We start from the raw sequence: 12,516 nt of genomic DNA on the forward strand, positions 1-12,516 counted from the left end.
GTCGGTCCTTTATTAAAGCCAGCATAAAATAGCCATTTTATTTTTTCATTGCATTTCATCAAGCTCAAAATGAATGTAAAATGGCTTTTACCACTAACTAAATTATATATATATATTTATCATTTATATTATAATATATAAAAATATATATTATATAATTTTCACTATTTCTGATGACCAGACTTTGTGGCAGTGCACTTTTTAATGATACAAATTCATGTTTTTCTGTACATGTAGCTTATTCCGAAGAAGAGTTTTAATAACTAATCTGACTATATTTGGTCATTTTGAGATGTTTACCCATTTTTTTAAGTGTTTTCTATTTTTTTTATTGCAGAAATGAGTTCGAAATACCACATCGTACTGGAACCAGGCTTTTTTCAACATAATGCACTTTGGGACTAGATAAGAATTCAAGAAAATGTTTTTATTTTTATTTTAAGGAAAACAGGAAGATTTTTTTTTTTTTTTTTTTACATATTGCTCAACTATTAGCTATAAGACTCACATTGGGTGTCATAATAACTCATCCTCATCAATGGAAAAATCATTATAAGTTAAACAGAAGTGAGATGCTGTGGAACTTCTAAATTCTGCATGGCAAATAGCCTACTATATTCACAAACAAAAGGGTAAAAAGGGTATACTGAAATTTTTCATATTTTTACTAGAAATTGGGTCACTGAAAAAATCCACAATGTTTATAATTAACAACAAAAAATGTAACTATAAAATTTTATTGGGAAAGCCTTACTGGGCAAAAGGAATATTTTTTTCTTTCCTTCCTTCTTTTCAGAATGCTATTTAGTATGTTAATACTGTATTTCTGAAGTAATCTTTACCTGTTTATTTTCAACCACCTTTTTCAGTCTTATGTAAATTTTAAGTGATTCCATAATAATAATAAAAAAAGACATCATCAAATAATCATCATCTTTATCAACAAAAAAAACAAAACAGAAGCTCCAGCAACTGGTCATACATATAGCCTGAATGAAAAGAAGTCCTACCACAGCAAACAGAATGAATTTGAGTCACTGGCTCTGGTCAGTCACTACACTGCGCACAGCGTGGATCACGTGACTCTTCTGGTTGTGATGGCTTCCTTCGCTTGCTGTGTTTACACGCTTTGAGAAAAAAACATGGGCTTCTGCGCATTTCTGCGTCAAACCGACGAATGTCCTCTCAGTAAAGCCCTTCATATTAGTGGAGGCAGACACAACGAGACAAAGAAAAGAGAAGAGGCGCTGATCTGGAAAAGGAGCAGCGATGCTTCTGTTTCAGTTACCCGAGGATGTGCTCTTCCTCGTCCTGTCCTACCTGGATCCCAGATCGCTCTGCCGCCTCTCTCAAGCGTGCAAGAGAAGCTACCAGTTCATCTCCAGAGACGTTGTTTGGAGGAAAATAGCTAAAGGCATTATTAACACTGGCTTGACACGACAAGGAATAGATTCGTAAGAATTTTGAGATTCACTAGCTGTGTTGCTAGCTAATAGTTCTCGGCCTACGCATAGTATAACAAAACTACGTAAACTGCGTAGAACAACGCGCATTCGTAGCCGTCGTGACGTAATACAAACAGCGTATCTTGTGATTCAGTTCATTTCTTACGCTGATAGTCATGTGGGTTTGTTTACATGTGTAACCTGAATGTGAGAGGGACCTTAAGACAAAATAACTGTGCTTTAGAAGTACTATGCATAAGTAGATGAATAGGATATTGGATAAAAGAACCAGGTTTTGTTCGTGTAATTGTTTAGATTAGACCAGTTACTTTGAAGTAGCCCTCAGTCACTTTCCACGAATACGAACTCTGATGTGCCATAACATTTTCAAAGCATTAGACCCACAAAACCCCTTTTTTAGGAGAACCTTCTCATCACGTGTTTTCCTCTTATTGCAAAACTTGTGGGATAAAAACCTTTAATTGGTGTCACAAAAATGTTATTTGGAAGCATTGAGGAAAGACAAAAAAAAAGATTATATTTTCTTAATTTTTACAGAAATCAGAATTTTTACACTGCATTTAGACTTTACTCCAAAACTTTGGTGGCATGGTTGCAAAGATTTCAAACCCCACAGATAATTAATAGAAAATCTGTTTAGTTTGACTCCTTGAGGTTGTCGGTCAAAATTTCCTGATGGTTAAGCGCATCATTATTATGACCATTTGTCAAAACCAGTTAAAAAATGTACGAGTTTCAGGTACTATGTGGTATCCTGTTTGTGGAAAGTGCCAAGTCACAAACATTTGCTTTATAAACTCACCTACACCAGCCAAAGTTATTTACTACTATTTGCACACTGTATTGTAATTGCTGGAAGGGAATGATAAAGAAGCAGCATGTCATATCAGAATCCTCTCAGTCTGATTCTAAAGGAGAGCAAGAATACAGCAATTGCTTTATTTAGCCAATTATCTAAAGTAAAATCAAATAATGGCAATCCCCTAATCATCCTCCAATTTTTTTCAGATGTCCTTCCATTCCTCTTAAGGACAGAGTGAGGGTGTCCCACAACTGGATCCATGGAGTCTGTCGTAAAGAAGTTCTTTTAAAATGGAAAATTAAGTGAGTTATTTTAATTTTAACTTACACTGCATCAAAATTGAATGCATAAAATAACTTGAATCGTATTTATAAAATAACTAGGCATATACAGATGCAGAAATATAATCGCTAAAACTAGTGGAATAAAATGGTTGTAATGTGACCCACCCCTTACTTCGAAAGGGAGAAGGGGAAAAAAGGAATTTAAAAGCAAGTAGGAAGATGTCATACTTTCACTGTCCAACCCCAAAATACATATTTATTCAGACGTTTATCCTCTGACTTTGGGTGTGTAGTTGACCTTGCCAATATGGACAACACATTATTGTGTTTTTTTTATTAGCCTCCTCGTCACCTTAAGCCCCAAGATACAGATTGAACTACAGAAAAAACATGTGTAGGAGTAATTTCCATTCCTTGATTGTTCGCCCACAGCTTGTTGCCGTGGATACAGCTGGACTGTGATGTGCTGTATCTCTCTCAGGCAGCAAACATCAGTGCGTACCATCTGAGAGCTGAGGGGGGGAAGTTACAGAACAATCAAGTGGCCCTGTTCACGGGACACCAGGAGGACGTGTGCAGATTCACTCTGACAGACACACACCTTATCAGTGCAGGAGGGTAAATCCATGATCACTGCTTACAGATCTTATGGTCATTCAGTTCAGTTATTTTCTTTTCTTTTAATAATCAAGTCAGCAACTATATAAACAGATTTGATGAGGTATAACTTCCTCATCTAATCTTATCTGGTTGTTGCTGACTTGTTTATTATAATTAAATAAAATAAAAACAATCAAATACATAAAAAAAACCTGATGTGATTTCCATTGTCACACATGCAATGAAGGTTTAGTTTGAGCCACCAGTTTTCTTCAGTTGAAAGGTGAAACAGGAATGTGCTGTTTTCCCTCTTTTTTATTATTGTGCCAAAAGTCCTAAATTTAAACAGTAAATATTACCTGTAATAGTTCAGCCATTCAGTGAGTGACACCTTGTGTTTTGATTGTTTGGGATAGTTTGCTCTTTAAAACACATAATCCTGAACAGAAAAGTTTTTTTATTGTATTTAATTTATGTTTATTTTCTATAACACTCTTGTATGTTGTATTATTACTACCAATCTTTACTGTTTGTCTTTTTCTTTCTTTCTCAGAGATGGTAAAATAATTCTTCATGACAAAGGAAGTGATTACTCTGTTGGGTATTATGGTCACAATCAGGAGGTGAACTGCATTGACTGTAAAGGTGGTGTGATAGTCAGTGGCTCCAGAGACAAGACCGCAAAGGTTAGTGACTGTGTGTGTTGCTCTTGCTTTCATTTTAGTAAATATCGCTATGGCCATGATTAGGTGTCTTGCATTGTATTATATCCACATACTCTGGCATTCAGAAGGTTACATGTGCAGTATAGAGAAGAATTTAGTTACAGGAGAGTGTTACGCAATTGTTGGAAATAATCTTTAAATAAATTCCAGTAACTATGTAAATTACAGTTATAGTCACAGTTATTGTTGGAGCTGCTATGTAGAGTGACCTCCTTGACAGGTCTATTTGGTATGATGTCATAGTATCAGTCCATCATCCTAGTTATGCTACACCTTATATTTGAGAAACAGCTTGGAAAGACATCAGGGATGCCTTCATACTTTCTGGAAAAGCAAAACAAATTTGTGATTGTTGATACTAAACATTTACTATTATTGCTATACAACATACAGTATATTGTCATTCAAAAGTTTGGGGTTGGTATGATTTTTTTTTAAATGTCTTAAGTCTCTTATGCTCACCTAGGCTGGATTTATGTGATTAAAAGAAAATAGTAATATTGTGAGATATTACTACAATTAAAAAAAAAAGTTGTTTCCCTGTAGTTAATATATTATAAAATGTAATTTTGTGATGGCAAAGATTTTTCAAAGATCTTTTTATTATTTTCAGTGTTAAACAGTTAATATTTTTGCAGAAACCGTGATACATTTTTCCCAGGATGTTTTGATGAAGAAAAAAATTGACAGAATATATTTGAAATATAATGTTTTTGTAACTGTATAAAAGTCCTTACTGTAACGTTTGATCAATTTAATGCATCCTTGCTAATTTCTTTAAAAAAAGTTACTAACCCCAAACTTTTGTACAGTTTTGTAGGTTATTGTCCAAATGACTTGTGTTTTTTGTACTTGCTATTTGATTTTAGATTTGGGCTCTGACTCCAGATCGATTTGGACATTGCTTACATACAATCCCCATGTATGACAGAGTGTGGTCGGTGGCCATCAGTCCATCTGTGTGGTAAGCCTGTACTCATGATTTATTTGTGCAATGAGATTTGTCTAGTCTTTGTGGTTAATAGTCTATCCACAAAGCTAACATATACTCTTCCAAAGACTTTTGTTCCAGTGTTTGATGAATTTGATGCTGTCAGTCCTTGATTTTTAATATTAAATTAAATATATTGGGTAAAGTCGTCACAAAAGAAGATATTTTGAAGAATTTTCTCAAAATATCTTCTTTTATGTTCCACAGAAGAAAGTCATGCATGTTTGGAACGTCATGAGGACAGATGATGACAAATGATGACAGAATTTTCATTTTTGGGTGAACTATTCCTTTAAACTAAAAGTTTATTTTTTAAAACTCTATATACAATATATGGCAGCAAATATACAGTAGGACCCAAAAGCCTGAGACTGCATTAAAAATCTGGGATTCAAAAGCTAATTTAAACCTGGAAATGAACAGAAATTTGTAGAATTTTTAATCAATTCGAACAAGAAACGTTATAATGAAAATTGAAATGGGAAATATTTATGCTTCTGGACTATTTCTATAGTCACTGTATAAGCAACATATGCATAATTGTGACATTGACCATGCCAAATTCTTTGAACAAAAGCCTGGATTTTCTTGCTTCAATTGAAGCACAAGATAATCAAAATGTTTAAATGCAAAAATATTTAAATTTAACTTGTCACTCAAATTGTTATGCAAAATAATAGCATTTAGTCTAGTGGCCTCAGTCTTTTGGACACTGTAATTCCCTCTGCTTTATCCATGATGCTCTTCCAGTTTCAGACCGTCTCACTCGTTAGACATTATGTGTTTGATTCCGCTACATACTTCATACTCACTGGTTTCCTCTGTTCTTCTCACCATATGAATCACCAACAGACCTGAACATCAACCTTTGCTTTCATCAAAGAGAATTTGAGATCTTTCAAATAATGAATGTATCATTGGGTTTAAAAGAGCGGGGTGGGGGTGGTGGCATCGTTACGGCTCGTGAGGTGAAGTGGTCATAGAAAGGGCAACCCAATGCAGGTGGCAAGACCCTTTTTTAATACATACTCTTCAATTTATTGCCATGCCATTGCTTTGAAGTCAATTAGCTCACACCTCTGAAATGCAGATGCAGAAGAATGTGATCCCGGCCCCTAAAGCCTTAGAAAGCAGAATTTTGCCCCCTCATAGTGTGGAAAAAGACCCTTTTTATGGTCTGAAAATGCTCAAATGTAACCTACGCTATTTTCCCCGCTTCTTAACTCTCACTAGGACAGGGGTGATGCATCATTGAATGTTTCTTTGTGTTTCTTGACTTTTTAAACACTGAAATGTGTTGAACCTTCCATTTGATAAATCGTTACAGACTTTTGAACTTTAGAGAGCTGTTTCAGTCTACAACTGGTTAACCGTTTCTCCCCCGATACATCTGGGAAGTTTCCCAATGTGATGAGCTGTTTAAACAAGTGTGGGATGGAGTGAGACAGGCGAAGAGGGAAAGAGAAAAAAACCGTGCAGGATATTATGGCGAAGCGGGGTTGCCTTTGCTCCTGCTGCCTTTGATTGCTCGGCCATGTATACTCCCACACGCTTAATGACACGCAGGCACATGAAGCTGTAACGCTAGCGCAGAGCCTCCACCTGCCCCTGATCCGTCAAACGCACCTTCACAGCACTGCTGAAGGAATGGAAACACTGTGCGCTGGGAGACACTAGAGGACATTGACCGCTCTCATCTTTTGTCACGACAAGGCTAGCGTGTAGCGGAAGAAAGCCACTGCTACTTGAGCAGATGCAATGGTTCAACGCAGTTTTAGTCACTCAGCCGAGTTATTAATCCCCACTGCCCCGTCTCCACAGCCAAGAATTTAGATTTCAAAATAAGAGACGATTATACACATCATTAATTCTCCAATTTGATGGCTGAAATAGCAGGCCTCCAAAAAAGACTGCTGGACCCAGATAATGGACCACACTTCTTTACATGTATTGACGGTGGGAGTCAAAGTTGATGAAATAAAGTTGACTTGAAATAAAGGCGTCAAACTTTTTTTATGCCTTTTCACCGAATCTGTTCCTAAAATATATAGACTGCTATATATTTTTATGTATAAAAAGATCTGTTTTTACTGTTGATCAGTAGTGATGGTAAAGACATTTATCATGTTACTAAAGCTTTTTTTTTACTTTCTATTCATTAAAGAATCCTTAAATTTATCAGTTTTTCCACAAAAATAATCTCTTAATCAACAATGACGATAAAGACATTTATAATGTTACAAAAAAAATCTATTTCAAGTAAATCCGGTTCTATTGAACTTTCTATTCATCAAAGAATACTGAATGTTTTTTTAGCAGTTTCCACAAAAATATTAAGCAGCACAACTAATTTCAAAAAGAAAATTAAAGCACAAACGAATTTTGACTTCCATTATTTAATTTTATATAAGATACTAAGGCTGGTATTTTTGAGACTGCTTAGTTTTTGTTAAAAAGTGTCTTTTCCTCTCAAGATGATCTGTTTCCTATGTGTGAGCTCCACCAATTAAAAAGAGCAACAGATGTCCTCTAATTGAGAGTATGTTCTGCTTTCACTCCTACAACAGTCAGGAGCTGAAACTGTAGATGGACAGGGTTTCAAAATAGGGATTGCACAGTGTGTTTTAATTTGGAAACCTGAAGAACTAGATGGGAAGCCCTTGTGTTGCAAATGTAATTGTTCCAGCTTCACGCTTGAGGTATCTAAAGGACAAGGAGCAAGAGAGGAGACGCTGCAGTGAGCAACGGGTCCGAGGGAAGGGGTGAGGGACAAAGAAGGGAGAAAGAACAGAGAGAAAGATGTCGAAAGAGTGTGCATATGGTCGCCTCTGACACTCAGGTGTTAGGGGCTGTATTGTTCCAACCCAATGCAGAATCACACTTGTGTATAAAACAAAAGAACCGCGTAAGAAAATATAGCCCTTCTCTCTTTTTCCCCGCCACCATTTGCTCAGGCTATGATTTGTATTTCATTCTTTTTAACCTCCCTCCTCGCTTGTTCCATAACCCTCCCTCCCTTTTTGCCGTTGTATTTTCCAAGGAACGTTATCTCAAGGTCTGTCAGTGGGATATTCCGACTGAAGCGAAATGCCAAGGCTGACTGTCGTCTATCTTTTTCTAGTCACTGATCCTAACCGTAGCCAGTAGCCCTTGTCCTATTTCTGAGATTGCTTTTTGCAGTTTTAGGCGCTTGAGTTTTTCACTGCATTTTATTTCTTTTATATTGGACCATCTTCTCAGGTTTTTCAGTAGTTATATCAGAGCGTAATGTAGGCGAGCGATGGGCAGGACAGGTCCTGTGTAGACTTGAAGAACTCCACGGTGACTGCATGACTTTCACAGCTGATGTTGCAATGTGAACGCTAGCTCTGAAATTCCCTAAATGGTGTCATATGGCTAGCGGTCCCAGCCTTAACTATGAGACCGCTCCAAAAAAACTGCCCCCTCTCCCATTGCGAAGGTAATGGGCACTCTGGCTCCCTGCATTGTTCTCATTTCACTCCAGTGGGTTGCTCTTCTGTTCTGAATTCCATTTACAATCTCATATCAAAGAGACAGCAGCGGCCATATTGAAGAGAAAAAACCCCGCCATTCACAGCAGCCCAAATGATTCCTGATTCTTGATCTGTAACCCGTGAGCTTGACTGGTTCATCCCCCCTCCAATAACCCCCCCCACCCCCCAAATCTCAGTCTAGTCTTTGTCTGCCATGTCAGACTTCAGACTCTCACCCCAAATGTTGATTCATTTGCTCCTGTGCAAGGAAAAGCCCTGATTACTACTAATGGCCTCTGATTAGCATACATTTTATCTTGAGGACACTGTTTTAGGACCTGGAATGACTCGTTCAGTTGGTAATGTGGCCCTCAAAGGAGAAAACTACTCTTTCAAGTCTTTCAGTTGCTCTTTGCAGCTAAAATTTGTTGACGGTTTACATTGCGATTATCCTGTATACCCTCTTCTATAAACACAGCATATAGACTTCCTAGCAAACCGTGCGATTTAGGAATAAGCTAGAGCTACCAAAGATCTGTATTATGGATTATTAGAAAAATTAATGTTTAAAAGAAAGTGTTTCAATTTCTTATTCCACTAGAGATATTCCCATGTTCATGTGCATATTTACATATACAATCTGCAAGAAATGGATGAACGTCAAACAAATGACTTTTCCCCTCAATTTAATTGTTTAATTTTTAAACAATCAACTTATTGTCTTTCAAGACAATAAGTTTATAGTTTATACACTATTTAAAAGTTTGGCGTCCATAAGATTGAAAGAAATTATCCATTTTATTTAGCAAGGATGCAGTAAATTGATCAAATGTGACAGTAAAGACATTAATAATGTTACTAATTCTTTCTATTTCAAATAAATGCTGTTCTCGTCAACTTTCTATTCATCAAATAATCCTGAAAAGTTGTATCATGCTTTCTTTTCTGTTTCTTGAGCACCAAATCAGCATATTAGGATGATTTCTGAAGCATCATGTGACACTGAATACTGATACTGAAAATTCAGTTTTGCCACCACATAAATTACATTTTAAAATATATTACAATTGAATATAGTTATTTGAAATTGTACTCCCATTTCTAATAATGTAATAATAAACTAATAATATTAGACATTTCGGCCCCAAACTTTTGAATGGAAGTGTATATTTTTAATATTATTGTTTATCACTTGTCTACTATATATATATATATATATATCATATGTCTACTTGCTATATTATTTTATACAGTTTTAATGGATTATATTGTAATTAAACCATTTCACTTAAAAATTGCAGGCACTTGATATTGGACATCTCCTGATTTCCTTTGGACACGCCATCTTTCACTGCTTTATGTCTGTCTGTCCCATCCCTTTTAAAATTATCTGTCGTTCCCTTTTTACCGTGGAATTAGTAGGGAGCGCCTTGTGTGATAAATAGTTTCCTGTAGTGTCAGACATGACAGATTTTAACTGGCAAGATGGGACTTGTTAAGTCTGGAAGAATCCATGCAGACCTGGGTAACTCAAGCCAGAGTGTGTGTAGGGTACATCGGCCACTCTTCCTCTTGCATATCACACACACACACACATGCGCCACAGAGCCTGTCAGCTAGTTCATTAAGCTTGTTTGATATAAAGTGAGGTTTGGGTTTGTCTGTTTTCACTTTGATGTCAGCACTTCACTTGCAGAGAAAGTAAGAAAGAAGCGCAAATTTTATTAGCCTGAAATGTGTAATTTGGTATTAATACCACATGCACATCTCAGATCTTGAGAGAATTACGTTCGTTTAGCTTTTCAGACATTGTTTAATTACAGTTTAGACGAAGAGGCCTCACTTGGAAGATCAAATGTACTTGTCTTCATTGGCCGATGCAAATTCTGCATACATTTGTATCTGTTCATCACCCAGAGAGTTTTTAAACATGGCTAATCAATGTCTTATGCAGGGAATGTAAACACAGATAGCAGATTTTGTGCTTCTTGCATGTTGTGATGGGATAGGCCATGGCACTACGGACAGAAGCGTTCCTTCTATCTAACTGCCTCAAAGAGCGCAGTACACACTACCTCAGTAGTCGCAATGAGCCCACAGCGACCAGGCAGGGGGGATGAAAAGGAACAGGGCGCAAGCGTCAAAAAGAGAAGCAACCCCAAGGAGAAGTGAGAAAGGCTTCTTTTTGGGGAGGCCAGTTTTGTTTAGAGTTGGTCAAGCACAACTACAAAGATGTTGCAGGGGTACTGCCTTTGAAATTTTCCAAAGAAAATGATTGTTGGATAAACCGCCCCCAAAACGCCACTCTCTGGCAAACGGAGGGAGCGTGACCTATGACCCTCTGCATGAAAGTACAGCGAGACGTACCCCTCTATACCACCCTAAGCTCACCCGCCCTAATTTCACCCCCTTTGCTCCACCTCATTCAAGCAAAAAGAGAGAGAGAGAGAAGGGGAAAAAAGAGTGAAATTCATGTCATTCATTTTGCTTCTCATCTCTCTCTCTCTCTCTCTTATAAGGCTGGGAGGGCGAGCCGTGTCTTAGGAGTCAAGAATTCAATTAGTTAAAAAAGGGGAAAAAACAAGAAAGAAAGCAAGAAAAGAAAGAGTCTGCAACAATAAAGCGATAACGGACAGAATGTGCGTTCCCACACGTTAAATACAGGGCGCTTACTACTGAAAGCACAGCATGGGAGCTATAGCCTCTGACTGCAGGTGGTGTCCTGAATAATTGCAGTCAATATGCCCCTTCTATGCAGGCTTTGCACAAGCAGATCATTACACACATGCCACATACAGGTGTTCCCCAGGCGCATTTGAGATGGAAACTTTTGTTATTCCCCAAAAAGCATTTTTGCTCAGAAGTTAGCTGGGGAGTTTTACTCTGTGGCTGTGGTGTAATGCATGACTCTCTGTGCTTTTCTTAACCAGATAGAGTTAGACTGTTGACATAAAATGAAACAAATAAGTTCAGACACATTGTAACAATACTAAAAGAGACTTAAAATATCCTTTTTGAACAGTGAAAATTTTAAATCTACGTCAGAAAGCGTAATTTTGCTAGGCAACCCGCTGTGACCAAAACGGTCTGAAATGTGACCAAAAATGCGACAATAATTGAAAATCTAGTCGGAAAGAAAGTCAAGTAAACAAAGCATCCATATGCAGTTTCGTCAGATATCTCGTTAAAGCACGCGTTAGTGATTCTTGTATGGAGAATCAAACACAGCATGAGCTATGATGTCCAATTCGCGAACAAATTACTCCGTTTCTTTTTTTAATGAGTCAATTACAAAAATTCACAATCTCTAACTCAAGTTTGCAATTTGAATCAGACTCAGTCACTCAGTGAATCGTTCAGGGCTATTACAGAGTTCACAACTGATTCCTAGGCTAGCAAGTCATTCTAATTAACCGTGAATCTCTATAAATATACATTGTTACAATAAAATATTGGTCATAATTTAGAGACCAATTAAATTGTAATGAACCGACAAAGAGAATCTTTGTTTTACACTAAAGACCTGTTCACACCAAAAATATAAAAAAAATATAATAAGTGTACACTGCAGTTTTGTTGTCTGACACTTTAAATGCTCAAGTTCTTTAAAGCCATGTGGATTCTGAATGGCGGTGGATTCTGATCAAATGTTTTTATCATTCATCAGGTGGAAAAATGGGTGATTCCAAGGATATTGTTTCTATTTGTTGTTATACCTATTTGGACTTCCTTATTCTCATAAAATTAGAATGATTATTAAAACTCTAAAAGTTATCATTATAGTTATCATCCTTTTTTTCAACATGCCCTGAAATTATAAGTTAAATGACATGTTGGAGTCATATTTTTTTTTACCTTTTTTGACAGTTGTGTCATGTTTATTTGAACTGTTTTGTAATTTGGCTGTAACTAAATTTGGCTCCTATCTGCAGTGCACAATCTGAGGCACTGATAAAATTGCTTGTCATTTATTTGCATGTAAGTGTTAATAAGATGAGATCTGCGTAGACTGGCTGCTGACTTTCTCAAGGTTTTTTTTTTTTTTTTTTTGGATTTTTTGTTCTAAATTGATGTGGTAAAAGCAAAAGGTGGTGTATGGAATGTTCCTCTGACCTCAGATGCAGGGGACATGAACAGAAAGCCAAAAGGTCTGT

General features: G+C 36.8%; 1 protein-coding gene across 1 annotated transcript in view; it reads left to right on the forward strand.

Annotated features, from left to right (window-relative positions):
- Positions 1–1,098: 1,098 nt before the first annotated feature.
- The window catches only part of LOC309487269 (F-box/WD repeat-containing protein 4-like), a 46,118-nt gene continuing 34,700 nt past the window's right edge, over positions 1,099–12,516 (forward strand). Inside the window, exons 1-5 of the mRNA XM_082154892.1 lie at positions 1,099–1,454; positions 2,475–2,570; positions 2,985–3,170; positions 3,706–3,838; positions 4,747–4,841. Of these exons, the coding sequence (XP_082011018.1) occupies positions 1,270–1,454; positions 2,475–2,570; positions 2,985–3,170; positions 3,706–3,838; positions 4,747–4,841 (695 nt within the window). The 5' untranslated portion in view covers positions 1,099–1,269. The remainder of the gene's footprint in view (positions 1,455–2,474; positions 2,571–2,984; positions 3,171–3,705; positions 3,839–4,746; positions 4,842–12,516) is intronic.

This window comes from Leuciscus leuciscus (assembly GCF_965113295.1).
Source record: "Leuciscus leuciscus genome assembly, chromosome: 22".
Lineage (NCBI taxonomy): Eukaryota > Metazoa > Chordata > Actinopteri > Cypriniformes > Leuciscidae > Leuciscus > Leuciscus leuciscus.